At 45.8% G+C, this 16,890-nt stretch overlaps 1 protein-coding gene across 7 annotated transcripts; it reads right to left on the minus strand.

Annotated features, from left to right (window-relative positions):
- ZNF619 (zinc finger protein 619) lies at positions 1 to 16,758 on the minus strand. Of its 7 annotated transcripts, XM_067753992.1 has the most exons (6): positions 16,542 to 16,756; positions 15,899 to 15,981; positions 13,444 to 13,624; positions 11,907 to 12,033; positions 10,839 to 10,952; positions 1 to 4,112 (listed from the first exon to the last, which is right to left on the minus strand). In XM_067753992.1, the coding sequence occupies exons 4-6, from the start codon at positions 11,938 to 11,940 to the stop codon at positions 2,668 to 2,670; spliced, it is 1,593 nt and encodes a 530-aa protein (XP_067610093.1). In that variant the 5' UTR covers positions 11,941 to 12,033; positions 13,444 to 13,624; positions 15,899 to 15,981; positions 16,542 to 16,756; the 3' UTR covers positions 1 to 2,667. The 7 variants fall into 7 exon arrangements, with proteins under 7 accessions (XP_067610093.1, XP_067610089.1, XP_067610088.1 ...); XM_067753988.1 differs by lacking the exon at positions 13,444 to 13,624 and having other exon boundaries at positions 10,839 to 10,949; positions 11,907 to 12,060; positions 16,533 to 16,758; XM_067753987.1 differs by lacking the exon at positions 13,444 to 13,624 and having other exon boundaries at positions 11,907 to 12,060; positions 16,542 to 16,757.
- Positions 16,759 to 16,890: the final 132 nt, after the last annotated feature.

Here is a 16,890-nt window from a genome sequence, read left to right on the forward strand (position 1 = left end):
TTATTTTTTAAAATTTATTTAATTTACTTTTGGCTGCATTGGGTCTTCATTGCTGTGCATGGGCTTTCTCTAGTTGCGGTGAGGTCTACTCTTCGTTGCGCTATGCGGGTTTCTCAGTGTGGTGACTTCTCTTGTTGTGGAGCACAGGCTCTAGGCATGCAGCCTCAGTAGTTGTGGTGCACGGGCTTAGTTGCTCTGTGGCATGTGGGATCTTCCCGGACCAGGGCTAGAACCTGTGTCCCCTGCATTGGCAGACGGATTCTTAACCACTACACCACCAGGGAAGCCCCAGAACACTAAGTTATGTGTGAGTTTATTTTTACACGTGTCCTTTCTGTGAGCTACATTATGGCCCTTTTCAAAAAAACTCCTGAGTGTCTAATTAAGTGCCAGACACCTGGCAATGCTGGTCCCTGCATCAGATAGGACAGCACGTCGCTCACCTTTCAGCACCTAGTAGGTGCTGTGGAGGCTGTGTAATAACATTCAATTAACAACAGGAAAAAGCTCTAAATGCCTGTTGAATTAATGAATAAAGGAAGAAATAAATGAGAAAATAAAAGTCACCAAAGTCAGAAACCCATAAATCTCTTTGTTGTGAGCACTCAAAAGCCACTTTCAGCCCAGAGCAGATCTGTTTACTTTTCCCTCACTCCTTGCTTTCTTCTCATGGTATAATCTGCTCCTTTCCAAACTATATTTAAAAGTTCCCCTTTTCTGAAGTCTGGCTAGTTTAGAGTCTCTCACCCGCACCCTTCCTTGCTATAATCCTCCCAGGTGCCCTTCCTTGCTATAATCCTCCCAGGAGCCCCTTCCTGTTTAATGGTGTTTTAGGAAAATAAATAGGACAAAATTTACATAGTTATCCACATATATATACACACATACATATAGATACACACATATTACATATAAATATATATTATTATGTTTTTGACACACACATATATATGTGTGCATGTGTCAGAAATATGTGTGATAAAGAAACCACCGTCATTGTCATTTTCCTATATTTTGACTGCTTTTCTTAACAATGATTCTGGATAAGGCATCTTTGCATATTCTGGAAGCTCTGACCACAGCTGGGTAAGTAAGTTTGGTTTCTGCCTTTTAGTCCGCTGAATTCTATGTATTGCACAAACTTTATCAAGGAATGAAAATAAAGAAAATATCCTTAACATCCTGCCAAACTTTTAACTTTCTCCCTGTGCTGAGGGAGCTTTTTGGGGTAATAGAACTTTTCTGTATCTTGGTTACACAAATGTATTCAGTTGTCAAAACTCACCAAACTGTATACTTTAAAAGGGTGAATTTTACTGTCTATAAAGTATATCTCAATAAGCCTGACCAAAACCAAAACCAAAACCAAAACCACCCTTCTTTGCCCTCCCTTAGAGACAATTTTATGGTGTTATAATGACAATGTATGTATCCTTTTCTTAGTACTTATCCCCATGTAATTATTTAAAGTACCCTTCCACGTCACTACATGTCCTAAAGCAGTGATTCTGAGAAAGGTCAGGGCCTCTAACCACTGGATGGACAGTCTGGCCAAGCCAGTGAGATCATAACATCTGGTAAGATTAGCGTCCTTTAAACTCTTCTCTCTGGTGTTACCAAAGTCGTTCATTAGGAAATTAATTCAAAAGCACCACCCGTCACAAATGAATGATAGGGGACGTGGAGTAGGTGTGATAACAGGCTGAGGCACGCATGGTAACTGATCAGGAATGAGCTCTCTTCTAAGGCAGGAGCTACAGCAAGTCACTGTTGGGTTTCTCTTCTCCTTCCCTCTGGTGTTCCCCAGTGTGATGCCAACAGCATCACCCCATGTATAATTTAGGTATACACCCAGGCACCTGCCCTCAATTGCACAAGCCCAAGTCACTTTTTGTACCTACATAGTTGAGTGGACACTAAAAGTAAACAATGATATGGATGGGAACAGCAAAGAAACCCAAACAGAAAAAGCACATCCCCTTTCAATCATATTCTTGTCACTGATTACTTCCTTGCACTACAGCTTAGTTACACAAGATCCTCATAATGGTCATTATCAAGGTAATAGAAAACCCAAGGCTCAGATTCCTCACAATGAAATTTGCTACTAGCCCCACCAAATGGCCCTCCTTAAATACTGAAGGTAATCATTGGATACTTTTTCTGATTACTTCCTCCCACAGACTCTGCGTTTTCCCTACTTGTTGAATTACTATGGCTCATCTCATTGTAATGACATCCCCCTAAAGCCCAAAATGTTCTGCCAACTCTTCCAACTCTAGTAGCCCCAGAAGGCAGGAGCAGACTGATGGTAGGCCAAAACTAGGCATGATAAAGGGCAAATACTACAGGGAGTTCCCTGGTGGGCTAGGGGTTAGGATTCCTGGCTTTCACTGCTGTGGTCTGGGTTCAATCCCTGGTCAGGGAACTGAGATCCTGCAAACTGTGAGGCATGCCCCCCCCCCAAAAATATATACTACCGTTTGCTCCCCAGGGGATAGAAGAGGGTAATCAAACACGGTCCTTAAGCATGAAACTTAAATGGAGCTGGGAAAACAATAATGATTTACTTATGGAAGACCAGAAGAGTATCATTAAAGACATGACCAGGAGACCAGAGGAAAGTCTGCTACCCTAGGGACAATGGAGTTGAGAACATGAGAGAGCTCAGGGGGAATGAGATAAAGGGTTCAGGCTATGAGGGGATGACTTCCCAGGAGAAGCAAGATCCTGAAAGAAATGCATGATTTGGACAGGTGAAGACTTGGCCATTTCAGATGAGGGGAGCAGCATGAAGAGAGGCACAGAGGAAGGAAGCAGCACTGCACATGGAGAAGACGGGGGAGACCCTGGCATGGCTGGGGCAGGGCTCTCATGTTGGGGAGGTGGAGGGGAGAGGACTGAAGTGGGGCAGTGGGGCTTAACGAGGGACGGCCCTGTAACTTGGGCAGGTTTCTTCCTAGTATGCAGTTTCTGATGCTGAATGAAACTTGTGCTCCATTTGAAAGATTTCCCGCACACCTTACACTCGTAAGGTTTCTCCCCAGTGTGAACTCGCTGGTGCTGAACCAGGGTGATTTTCTGATTGAACGCCTTCCCACACTCCTGGCATTCATAAGGTTTCTCCCCGGTGTGGATTCTCTGATGTATTATAAAGCGTGAGCTACAACTGAAAGTTTTCCAACATTCATGACACTTACAGAGTTTTTCCCCAGTGTGGAACCTCTGGTGTTGGAGAAATACCGAACTCCGGCAGAAAGCCTTGCCGCACTCTTTACATTCGTAAGGTTTCTCCCCAGTGTGGATTCTCTGATGCTGAATCAGGACTGAATTCGAGCTGAAGCTTTTCCTACACTCCTTACATTCGTATGGCTTCTCCCCAGTGTGGACTCGCTCATGGATGACGCAGTCATAGCTACACTGAAAGGCCTTCCCACATTCCTTACATTTAAAGGGTTTCTCCCCAGTGTGGATTCGATGATGCCGGATAAGTTTTGAGTTGTAGCTGAAGGTTTTCCCACAGTCCCTACATTCATAGGGTTTCTCTCCCCCATGGAGTTTCTGATGCTGAAGGAGGTGGGAGTTTTGACTGAAGGCTTGTCCACATTCCTGGCACGGGTACGGTTTCTCCCCAGTGTGGACTTTCTGGTGCCGTGACAGTTTTGAGTTATATCTGAAGGCTTTCCCACATTCTTTGCATTTGTAGGGCTTCTCATTCGTGTGAATTCTCTGATGCTGGTGAAGGTCTGAACGTTGGTTGAAATATCTGCCACACTCATCACATTTATAAAATACCTGTTCTCTAGGGAGGTCCTGCTTTGCAATGAGATGTGTGTGGACACTACATCTTCCTTCCAGTTGTCTGGCTATCTCTTCTCTTTCAACAGTGGAAGATGTATGATCCTGGACTGGCAAATCTGTGAAATCGCCATTCTTTGAGTTTGTTTTCTTCCCCATGTCATACAGCTTCAGCTTCTCTAAGCTGTTCTCAAAGTGAGGGTGCTGGGGAACATCCACCAGCAGTACCTCCATTATCGGTCTGTGTGACTCTGGTCCTTTAGAAATGTTCAGCTCTGGAGTTTGCCCTCCATTCTCAGGCTTGGTTTTACAACCTAGCATGATAAAAAGAAAACATAATATAACTGAATCACATTGCTGTACACCTGAAACTAACACAACATTGTTAATCAACTATACTCCAATATAAAGTAAAAATTAAAATAAATAAATACACACACACACACAGAGAAAGTGAAGGGATGGAAAAAGATATTCCATGCAAATGGAAACAAAAAGAAAGCTGAAGTAGCAATACTCATACCAGCTGGAGTAGCAATACTCATACCAGAGAGAATATAGTTTAAAACAAAGACTGACAAAAAAACAAAGAAGGGCATTACATAAAGATAAAGGTATCAAAGAAAAAAAAAAGAAAAGAAAAAAGAAAACATAACAGTCACTTATTTATGCTAGAAGGAGAAAGGGATTAAGCAGTACTAGCTTGCCCGGGACATATATACTTTTTGGAGGGAGACATAGCCTCCTGATGGTGCCCTGAAGGAACAGTTAAAAATACTGGAGGTGGGGCTTCCCTGGTGGCGCAGTGGTTGAGAGTCCGCCTGCCGATGCAGGGGACACGGGTTCGTGTCCCAGTCCGGGAAGATCCCACATGCTGCGGAGTGGCTAGGCCCGTGAGCCATGGCCGCTGAGCCTGCGCGTCTGGAGCCTGTGCTCCGCAACGGGAGAGGTTACAACAGTGAGAGGCCCACATACCGAAAAAGAAAAAATACTGGAGGTGGAGAAGTAAAGCAATGCCATTAAGACAACAAAACCAGTGCAGACAGCAGAAACTGTTAATGGAGACGAATGGAAGAAGAAAAATGGGAATGGGGTGGAGAAATTGCTGGAATGGAAAGGAATTAAGAAAAGTAGAGGGAGGGAATTCCCTGGTGGTTCAGTAGTTAGAACTCAGCGCTTTCACTGCTGTGGGCCTGGGTTCAATCCCTGGTTGGGGAACTAAGATCCTGCAAGCCACACAGAGCAGCCAAAAAAAAAAAGGGAAAGCAGAGGGAGCTGAGGTAGAGGAAGGAGATCTTTGAATTACAGCAAAGAGAGCTGGGTAAGCAGCTCTCATGCCACACAGCATCCAGAGGGCTGGGAGATGCTGTCCACAACAGTGGATCTCAAGGCCCTGTCAAGGCAAGAAAGTCCAAATGCTTTAGAGTATTCTGTAATCTTCAAGGAGATGTGCTCTATAGCAAGTCTGACTGGGGCAAAAACGGTTTGTAACACTGCCGGTTGTAAGGGGTTCATAAAAGGACTGCAATTTCAAAACCTATGTGCTGTCCTCTGGGAGAGAGACTTACCCATGAAAGGAAAAAAGACATGGCTAGTCAAGACCCTTCTAGGACTGGAGAAGGCAACTGGCGGGCAAGGGGGACCCACACTCTCACTGGTGGCACTACAACAGGGAAGCCGTTTTTGCCTTTTCAGGCACCAAAAGTGAAACTTCTAGCTTAGTGTTTCTTGAGTTATTTTGATCATGGCTCACTCAGTACACACATGCTTCCACACAAAAACGTATACACTCGTAGAAAACTGAAACAGAAACAAAAGTTTCGCAGAATGATACCCTTAAGAGTAATGAACGTATGACAGATTTTATACAAGTTTGGTCTATTTTATTTAAGCCTAGCACAGTCTAGTCTAATTTTTAAATGCTGAGCACAACTCATTGAGGAGTTGCAACCCAGAATTTTAAAAACACAGTTCAAGATTCTCAAGAACAGTGGTCCTCAAAGTGTGGTTCCAGGACCATCATTACCTGGGAGCTTGTTATAAATTCAGATTCTCAGGCCCTACCCCAATCTGCCAAATTAGGCTCTCTGGAGGTGGTGTCCAGCAGTCTGTGTTTTAACAAGCCCTGCAAGTGATTCTGATGCACACTAGGGTTTGAAACCCACTGATCTAGAAACTAAAAGAGGCAGTTGGAGGCTGTTTTTTCATGGTTTTAGGCTGTACTGTCTGATTAGGTGGTCACTAGCCACATGTGGCTACCTAAATTTAAATTAATTAAAATGGAACGAAATTAAAAATTCAGTTCCTCAGCTGCATTAGCCATATTTCAGGTGCTCATGTGCTCTAATGGCTACCATATTGGAGAGTGCAGATATGTAACACTTGCATCACTGTAGAAAGCTTTACTGGACAATGCTGGTTTAAAGCTGCTGGCAGGCTAACTAAATAATGTGTAGCTGTGGCAAAGGGAGACACTGACAATTGCAGGTGGGTCCCTGGGAAAGGGTTTCATCAAGGTGACCTGAAGTGCTGGAGTCAACCTAAAGGTACTGATGAAAACAGAGTGTGGGTGAATAATAAAGGGGCATTTGGTTTACAGAGGTTCTGAATAGCATTAGCGATTGAGAGAGTATAAGAACAGGGCCAATTGAATGAGAAAGGCTATACACCAAATCTCTGGATGGTTCTTTACATTTACTTCAATTCAATATCTTTCAAGAAAGGAAACCACTCATTCCCAATCATGCTTTCTGCAAACCAACCAATACTTCAAATTAATAGAATGAAAGAAGAGAATTGTATGATCATCTCAATAGATATAGAAAAAGCATTTCACAAAATTCAACATCCATACACGATAAAAACTCTTAACAAATTAGGCATAGAAAGAACATATCTCAACATAATAAATGCCATAAATGACATGCCCACAGCTAACATCATATTCAAGGGTGAAACATTGAAAGCTTTTCCTGTAAGATCAGGAATAAGACAAGGGTGCCCACTCCTACCACTCCTATTCAATACAATACTGGAAATCCTAGCTAGAGAAAACAGGCAAGAAAAAGAAATAAAAGGTACCAGAAATGGAAAGGAAGAAACAAAATTGTCTCTATTTGCAGATAACATGATTTTTTTTTTTTTAAACATCTTTATTGGAGCATAATTGCTTTACAATGGTATGTTAGTTTCAGCTTCACAACAAAATGAATCAGTTATATATATACATATGTTCCCATATCTCTTCCCGCTTGCGTCACCCTCCCTCCCACCCTCCCTATCCCACCCCTCCAGGCGGTCACACAGCACCGAGCTGATCTCCCTGTGCTATGCGGCTGCTTCCCACTAGCTATCTACCTTACGTTTGGTAGTGTATACATGTCCATGCCTCTTTATTGCTTTGTCACCGTTTACCCTTCCCCCTCCCCATAGCCTCAAGTCCATTCTCTAGTAAGTCTGTGTCTTTATTCCTGTTTCACCCCTAGGTTTTTCATGACATTTTTTTTTTTCTTAAATTCCATATATATGTGTTAGCATACGGGTCTCTTGTAGACAGCAAATATATGGGTCTTGTTTTTGTATCCATTCAGCCAATCTGTGTCTTTTGGTGGGAGCATTTAGTCCATTTACATTTAAGGTAATTATCGATATGTGTGTTCCCATTCCCATTTTCTTAATTGTTTTGGGTTTGTTATTGTAGGTCTTTTCCTTCTTTTGTGTTTCTTGCCTAGAGAAGTTCCTTTAGCAGTTGTTGTAAAGGTGGTTTGGTGGTGCTGAACTCTCTCAGCTTTTGCTTGTCTCTAAAGGTTTTAATTTCTCCATCAAATCTGAATGAGATCCTTGCTGGGTAGAGTAATCTTGGTTGCAGGTTTTTCTCCTTCAACACTTTCAATATGTCCTGCCACTCCCTTCTGGCTTGCAGAGTTTCTGCTGAAAGATCAGCTGTTAACCTTATGGGGATTCCCTTGTGTGTTATTTGTTGTTTTTCCCTTGCTGCTTTTAATATGTTTTCTTTGTATTTAATTTTTGACAGTTTGATTAATATGTGTCTTGGCGTATTTCTCCTTGGATTTATCCTGTATGGGACTCTCTGTGCTTCCTGGACTTGATTAACTATTTCCTTTCCCATATTAGGGAAGTTTTCAACTATAATCTCTTCAAATATTTTCTCAGTCCCTTTCTTTTTCTCTTCTTCTTCTGGAACCCCTATAATTCGAATGTTGGTACGTTTAATGTTGTCCCAGAGGTCTCTGAGACTGTCCTCAGTTCTTTTCATTCTTTTTTCTTTATTCTGCTCTGCAGTAGTTATTTCCACTATTTTATCTTCCAGGTCACTTATCCGTTCTTCTGCCTCAGTTATTCTGCTATTGATCCCATCTAGAGTACTTTTAATTTCATTTATTGTGTTGTTCATCGTTGCTTGTTTCATCTTTAGTTCTTCTAGGTCCTTGTTAACTGATTCTTGCATTTTGTCCATTCTATTGTCCATTCTATCTCCAAGATTTCGGATCAACCTTACTATCATTATTTTGAATTCTTTTTCAGGTAGACTGCCTATTTCCTCTTCATTTGTTAGGTCTGATGGGTTTTTATCTTGCTCCTTCATCTGCGGTGTGTTTTTCTGTCTTTTCATTTTGCTTATCTTACTGTGTTTGGGGTCTCCTTTTTTGCAGGCTGAAGGTTCGTAGTTCCTGTTGTTTTTTGTGTCTGTCCCCAGTGGCTAAGGTTGGTTCAGTGGGTTGTGTAGGCTTCCTGGTGGAGGGTACTAGTGCCTGTGTTCTGGTGGATGAGGCTAGATCTTGTCTTTCTGGTGGGCAGGTCCACGTCTGGTGGTGTGTTTTGGGGTGTCTGTAGACTTATTATGATTTTGGGCAGCCTCTGTGCTAATGGGTGGGGTTGTGTTCCTGTCTTGCTAGTTGTTTGGCATAGGATGTCCAGCACTGTAGCTTGCTGGTCGTTGAGTGAAGCTGGGTGCTGGCGTTGAGATGGAGATCTCTCGGAAATTTTTGCTGTTTGATATTATGTGCAGCTGGGAGGTCTCTTGTGGATCAGTGTCCTGAAGTTGGCTCTCCCACCTCAGAGGCACAGCACTGACTCCTGGCTGCAGCACCAAGAGCCTTTCATCCACAGGGCTCCTTAATTTGGGATGATTCGTTGTCTATTCATGTATTCCATAGATGCAGGGTACATCAAGTTGATTGTGGAGCTTTAATCCGCTGCTTCTGAGGCTGCTGGGAGAGATTTCCCTTTCTCTTCTTTGTTCTCACAGCTCCCAGGGGCTCAGCTTTGGATTTAGCCCCGCCTGTGCGTGTAGGTCGCCGGAGGGCGTCTGTTCTTTGCTCAGACAGGACGGGGTTAAAGGAGCCGCTGATTCGGAGGCTCTGGGTCACTCAGGCCCGGGGGTAGGGAGGGGCACGGAGTGTGGGGCGGGCCTGCGGCGGCAGAGGCCGGCGAGAAGTTGCAGCCTGAGGCGCGCCTGTGCGTTCTCCCGGGGGAGTTGTCCCTGGATCCCGGGACCCTGGCAGTGGCGGGCTGCACAGGCTCCCCGGAAGGGCGTGTGGCTAGTGACCTGTGTTCGCACACAGGCCTCCCGGTGGCGGCAGCAGCGGCCCTAGCGTCTCATGTCTGTCTCTGGGCTCCGCACTTTTAGCCGCGGCTCGCGCCCGTCCCTGGAGCTCTCTCAAGCAGCGTTCTTAATCCCCTCTCCTCGTGCACCAGGAAACAAAGAGGGACGTAAAAGTCTCTTGCCTCTTCGGCAGTTCCAGACTTCTCCCCGGACTCTCTCCCGGCCAGCCGCGGTGCACTAACGCCCTGCAGGCTGTGTTCACGCCGCCAACCTCAGTCCTCTCCCGGCGCTCCGACAAAAGCTGGAGCCTCAGCTCCCAGTCCCGCCCGCCGCGGCGGGCGAGCAGACAAGCCTCTCGGCTGGCGAGTTCCGGTCGGCCCGATCCTCTGCGCTGGAATCTGTCCGCTTTGTCCTCCGCACCCCTGTTGCTGTGCTCTCCTCCGCGGCTCCCAAGCTCCCCCACTCCGCCTCCCGAAGCCTCCACCCGCGAAGGGGCTTCCTAGTGTGTGGACACTTTTCCTCCTTCACAGCTCTCTCCCGCTGGTGCAGGACCCGTCCCTATCCTTTTGTCTCTGTTTAGTTTTTTCTTTTGCCCTACCCAGGTACGTGGGGGGTTTCTTGCCTTTTGGGAGGTCTGAGGTCTTCTGCCAGCGTTCAGTAGATGCTCTGTAGGAGTTGTTCCATGCGTAGATGTCAACATGATTTTATATATAGAAAATTCTAAAGACTCAACAAAAAATTGTTAGATCTAATCAATTAATTCAGTAAAGTTGCAGGATATAAAATTAACATACAAAAATCTGAATAATTTCTATACACTAACAATGAGTTTTCTGAGAAATAACGAAATTGATCCCATTTACAACAGTATCAAAAACAATAAAATACTTAGGAACAAATTTAACCAAGGGAGTGAAAGATATCTACTCGGAAAACTACAAGATATTGAGGGAAAAAAAAATCAAAGAAGACACAAATAAATGGAAAGATATCCTGTGTTCATGAATTGGAAGAACTAATATTGTTAAAATGTCAATACTACCAAAAGTCATCTATAGACTCAATGCAATCCCTATCAAGATGCCAATAGCATTTTTTACAGAAGTAGAAAAAACACTCCCCAAAATAAACAGGCTTTCTTCCAAAAGCTAATTTATAACTTAGTGTTCAGGAATTCATAAACATTCCGTTCTCCTGTACAGTTTCACACACACCCATTTAAATATTCTTACAGAAACAAGTTCTTACTATATTCTGTTTATATTCTTAAGTTGACCAATAGAAACCTATTTTCACTACAAAAGGTTTGAAATCCTTTAGTTTTACAAAGAAAAATGACAGAAAATGAAATGTTTGGACTCGTCTTTTCCAGTTTGGGTCTGAAGCTCCAGCAAGGGAACCTTTTTCATGTTAAATCATTAAAAGACCGAAGGAGGCAAAGCTGAAGAGGAACATGGTAGGTTCTCCTGCTTACCTGTGCAGACACCTCTCACCTCTCTCCTGATGGGTGTCCAGGGATCCAGGCCCCCTGGTGCTTCCCCTCGCTCCAGCTGGAATATCAGATCTGGTTTGGGGAACGGAAATGCTGCTGAAGGAGAAAGAAAAGGAACAGGAAGCTGAGGAGAGTCTCCTCTGACCCCTCTCAGCCCACCCTCTGCTTTGCCAGGTGGAAAAAGAAGTGATGTCCTAGGAGATGAAGTGAGGCCAGTATGGAGAGATTCTGGGGTGTAAGGAGGGCTCAAACTGTTTTGCTCAGGAGGAAGTTTATTCTGGCTCTGAGAACAAAGGAAGTTCCCACTGTCATTGGAAGTGTGTATGGGGGAGCCCCAGGAGACTCTCACACAGAGGAGATGGGGCCAGAGTCTCCTCCAGGGAACTGAAAGAGTGAAGGAACAAACATGGAACCTTCTCAGTGCTCTGTGCCCAGAGCAAAGCCCCTCCCAGGAGAGTTCCCACAGGGAAAGGGGGGAAGTCTTTTTTTGGCCACACCTTGCAGCCTGTGGGAATCTTAGTTTCCTGACCAGGGGCTGAACCCGTGCCCTCAGCAGTAAAAGCGTGGAGTCCTAACCACTGGACCGCCAGGGAATTCCCGAGAAGTCTCGTTTAAAACCAAAGTGGCGACTTCCCTCGTGGTCCAGTAGCTAGGACTCCACGCTCCCAATGCAGGGGGCCCGGGTTCGGTCCCTGCTCAGGGAACTAGATCCCACATGCTGCAACTAAGAGTTCACATGTCACAACTAAAGATTTCACATGCAACTAAAGATCACGCATGCTGCAACTAAAGATCCTGCATGCCACAACTGAAGATCTCGCATGCCGCAACTAAGACCTGGCACAGACAAATAAATAATAATTAAAAAAAAAAAAAAAAACCAAAGTAAACCCAGATCTTTCTCCAGCAGCTACTCCTACAACTGGGGATTGGGGAGCTCAGCTCATGGAGCATCAATCCTGGTAGTATTAGAGATCCCAGATCCATTAAGGAGGAAACCAGGAGCCCACAATGGCAAAAGCTGAGTTTTAGGAAGGAAGGAGGACTCACCCAAGGAAGATACGTTTGCATAATTCTCCAGCATCACCTCCCTATACAGGGTCCTCTGCACAGAGTCCAGGCTGGCCCATTGGTTCTGGGTGAAGTACACGGCCACGTCCTCAAAGCTCACTGATTCCTGAAACAACAGGTTCCTGCTCAAGCCCTGGATGGGACAGAGGGAGTGGCCTGAACTCCAGGGAAGGGAGGAATCTCCTGGAGTCCCTGGCTCTGAGCCCTAGGGAGGGTGTGTACTGGAAAGAAGAGCCACACAGCACCCCAGTCAGGCACAGCCCTCAGCCAGCATCCCCATTTTCAATGTGCTTGCCTCTGGGGTCCCACTACTGTCATCCCAAGCACACAGTGCAGCACCTACTGTTGTCTGCCTGGTGATCACAGCAACCCTGCGTCTGGTTCCATGGGCTGGGTCCATCTTTCTGGCATGTTTTCTAAAATGACCACAGCAGGTATCTTTTGCCCAGGCTCCACCCATTCTGAAGCCCCCATCAGGGCCTCCCACTCAGTTCCTCTCTGGACGGCCCCCTCCATATCTTTTAGTATAGACAGAGGGGCGATTCTTCCTCTTCCCAACATCTTGCCTTATTAGGAAGCTGTTTGTCCTATGAAGGCAATGTCACCTTCTCCTTTCCTAACACATCTGACTCCAGGACAGAAAGGCAGTCTCCATTCTTCAACATGGACCTGTCCCTGATCACCTAAGCTCTGTCCGACCTGCCAACACTGTCCTCTTCACCAGGTGTGTCTCTTCCTGCCTCTCACTGGGGCCGTTTCCACCTTCCCAAGGGAGAAGGAAAGTCATAGCTTGTTTAGGCCATTGTGCCTTGTCCCGTGTCAGTTACTTTCACATCAATTAGCTCAATCCTTAGAACACATCTGTGAAGTCAGAATTATTATTCCCATTTCTAGATGATGGGGATCAGTGATAGTAAGCACTTTCAAATAGACAAAAGTGAGACCTCTTTATCTGAGTATTTATTACAAGGCTGAATAAGGAAGCAAAAATTTCAAAAGGAACTGACCACTTACATAAATTAGTCCTACTATAATATCTCTCCCTGAATCACACTGTCCCCTATCCCAGTCTGTCATGACAACAACCGTCTCTTTGTTCTTAGTCCCTTATGGGTGGAAGAAATAACCAAAGAAGTATCGGAGCCATCCGATACTTTACACGCCATCATTGTAAAGATTGGTTCAGACAAGAACCATCGCTGGATGCTAAATCTAGGCGGAAATTTTGATGAGAAGCAGGATATGTGCATGCTCTTAAATGTTTCCCAACGGATTTATCAGTTGCAAGGGGAAAATAATAACTGTACAGTGAAGAAATCAGATAACACCTTGACCAGGAAATCTCAACATGGCTAGTGTGACTGATGAACTGGATTTCTCATTTTAATTTAAATAGGCACCTGTAGCTAGTGGCTCCCTTACTGAACAGTGGAGAGAACAGACACTTTGCTGATCCTGAATGTAATATTCTGTCTTTACTTCCTTGAGAGTCAACAGCTGAGACCATGGTCCTGACCTTCTTCCTTCACATTATGGCTTCCACCCTCCTCTCCTAATTATCGATGCATCCTTCGTTCTTTGTTCTCTGCAACATTCAGCTTCTCAACATCCGGCTCCATCTCTCATCACTCTGCTTTGGTCCTTTGCTAGTACTTCCTCCTTCTCCATTATTAATCAACAGCGTTGCAGATTCCTCTCTGTGGGAAGCAGATAACAGAGCAGCACAGCATAACGGCTAACAGCACAGACTTTAGAGCTGTGCTTCTCAATGGGGGGCAGGGTGGGGGTGATACTGTGCTCAACAGGGAATATGTGGCAATGTCTGGAGATGGTTTTAGTTGTCACAACTGTCGGGTGGTGGTGATGCTACTGGCACCTAGTGGGTAGAGGCCAGGGACGGATGTTACTGTGGGGGACACAGGAGGGTCCCCCACAGCAAAGGGTTACCTGGCCCAAAATGTCAACAGTGCTGAGGTTGACAAACCCTGCTCTAGAGCCAGACTCCCTAGGTTCAAATCCCATCCCTACAGCCATTAACTGTATGAACTTGGATGAGACACTTAACTTTTTGTGCCTCAGTTTCTTCATTTGGAAAACTGGGATAATAGCAGTACCTAGCTTATGGGGCTCTTGTAAGGATGGAATGAATTAATATGTGTAAAGCAAACATCACCTGGCACATGATGTTATATAAATCTCAGCACTTATTACAACCACAGATGAGATTAGGGGAACTTCCTAAAAGATTCCAAATAACAAATGTTTCTCATAGAGACTGGAGCAAAGGCTGACAGTTATATCTATCTATATATCTATCTATCTATCTCACCTCTGAGAGGTCCTAAAAGAGAGCAACTCAGCTGAGAGGTTTGAGTTTTTAGCATCTCTTCTAGCTGGAATGCACATGACAGCTGGAAATCAAGCGGCCACCTTGGATCATGAAGTAACCTTTGGCATGAGAGCCAGTGCTAGGACAGTGGAGCAGAAAGACGGAAAGAACATGGAGGACTTCCCTGGTGGCACAGTGGTTAAGAATCTGCCTGCCAATGCAGGGGACACGGGTTCGAGCCCTGGTCTGGGAAGATCCCACCTGCTGCCGAGCAACTAAGCCCGTGACCCACAACTACTGAGCCTGCACTCTAGAGCCTGCGAGCCAGAACTACTGAGCCTACATGCCACAACTACTGAAGCCTGCGTGCCTAGAGCCCGTGCTCTGCAACAAGAGAAGCCACCGCAATGAGAAGCCCGCACACCACAATGAAGAATAGTCCCCACTCGCTGCAACTAGAGAAAGCCCGCACGCAGCAAGGAGGAACCAGCACAACCGAAAATAAATAATTAATTTTAAAAACGAAAGTAATTTATTAAAAAAATAAAGGACCTGGATGTGTGATGACAGTGGAGCTGCCACACTAGCCCTAGGCTGCCTCTCCCAGACTTCTTTGCTGTGAGAGAGAAGCTTCTATCTTGTTTAAGCGACTATCGCTTGGGGTTCTCTTAGTGGAACATAATCCCCCATGACTACTATAGTCCAGACAAAGCACTTGGAGAGAACAGACTGTCCCCAAAGATGTTTAAACATTTCCTGACACAGAACTAATGTTGGCTTAAGTGCTGAAACAGAAGTGGATGGTCCAGTGTCCAGAAAAATGAACCAAGTACACATTGCTCTTAAATTTCTGGGATGGACCTTTCTCATTATATGATACATCCATTACATGATATACCCAGCTTTCTCATTACATGATGTAGGACTCTGGAGAAAAATTTACTGAAATTATCCTGTACCACTAAGAAAACTCTGGAGGGAAAACTTCCTCCAATGCTGCATGAATTTGTGCCAACAATGGATACAGCCTCTTACGCAGGTTAAGCTGCAGTCTTTGCAATGGGCTAGAGGCACTGGCTTCAGCTCCAAACTCAGCATTCCTCCAAGAATTCACCTCCTTCATCGACCCACACCCTCCAATGCTCCCTGTTTGGGCTTCATTGTACCCTGACTCCGTGGTCTGCAGAGTAAACTCCTCTTATGGGCGTGCCTGTTTAATCTTAGGAGGCAGCCTTCCTCTGTGTATTGTCACGCAGACTGGCACTCCCCAAATTTTAACTTGCCCATTAATTCCCCAGATTGTACAAATGTATCTTCTGATTCAGGAGATCTGAGGTTCTGCCTTTCTAATGAGCCCCCCAGTGAGACCAAAGCTGCTCATCTGTGCACCGTACTTGCAGTTTGCATGGACATAGATTCTCAGTTTCTAGGAGAATTTCTTGGTCGGTGCTCCCCTCTTTCCCAACCTGATCCTCCCAAGTTTATCCTACTCTCCCTCATCAACTCCCGTAACACACTCCTTTGCCATACTCTTTGATGGATGCAAAGCTAAGCACAGGACTGTCCAAGGCAGGCTATGGGTCCTGCAAAGCCCTTTCATATCTGTTTTGAATATGGAAAGCTGGAAGAAAGCTCAGCTCACCTGGGACCATTTCTGGAGCATGGCTGATGACCCCTGGCTTCGTGCGGTGCCCTCTCTGTTTGGAAAAGCAAGAACCTGCAGAGCTAAGAGGGGAAAGAACCACAATGAGACTGAACCTGTGTTGTTTCCCACACTTGCCACCTCTTCCTCCCTCAGTCTCCTCGCCACTATCCTTGGAAACATACTCTTAGGACACTGTGGATGGCCTCACTGCACCCTTGCTGGGGATTCATTGTGTGCTGCAACTGCTCCTTTGTACACTCTACAAATTTGCCTGGTGAGGATGTAAATTCCTAGAAAGAATCTCTGAAGCAAGAGTCAAGGACTGCAGTGTATTCATGGTTTTTAAGAAAATCCCTGATCCACTGTGAATGCATTATTAAGTAGTCTGCACTGAATGCTTCTACTGATCATGAATGGCAGACTCTAAACAAGCTCCTGGAGAGAAAGTAGGGTAAAAGGGGTCCGTGGACCTCTGCACCGGCTGCGGAAAAAAATGCAAGGGGTGTTCTGACCCCGGGAGGAAAAGCTAAGACGTTCAACGTCCCAGTGGGCGATGCGGACCGGAGACCACATCCACATCTGGACACTCCACCCTGGGAAGCAGGCGACCCCAAACGTCACCTGACCCCACCTTGAGTACCGCGAATCAGAGGAGATCCGGCCGGCTCTTCGAGGCAGGAAGGTCTATCGCGCCTCTCCAGCAGAAGGCTGGGACCAGGCTCGTGGCGCCCCGAGGGCCCCTCCGCAGCGAGTGCCAGGCCCTGACGCCCGAGCTCCGGATGGGGAGGGCTGGGCCACTAGGGAGCAGGGTCACGTAATCCCCAGACGCTCGCTGAGCGCTGGCAGCCCAGCCGAACAGAGCCAAGGCGGAAGCGCTCCCGGCCGGCGCCCTGGGCGCCTCTCTAGGAAGCCGGGAGGCTGGCCCTTCTCCATGGTTCCCCCAAGCCAGACCTCAGCCGCTGCTCCCGCAGCGGCTCTTCCCTATGGCC

Source organism: Pseudorca crassidens, chromosome 10 (genome assembly GCF_039906515.1).
Source record: "Pseudorca crassidens isolate mPseCra1 chromosome 10, mPseCra1.hap1, whole genome shotgun sequence".
Lineage (NCBI taxonomy): Eukaryota > Metazoa > Chordata > Mammalia > Artiodactyla > Delphinidae > Pseudorca > Pseudorca crassidens.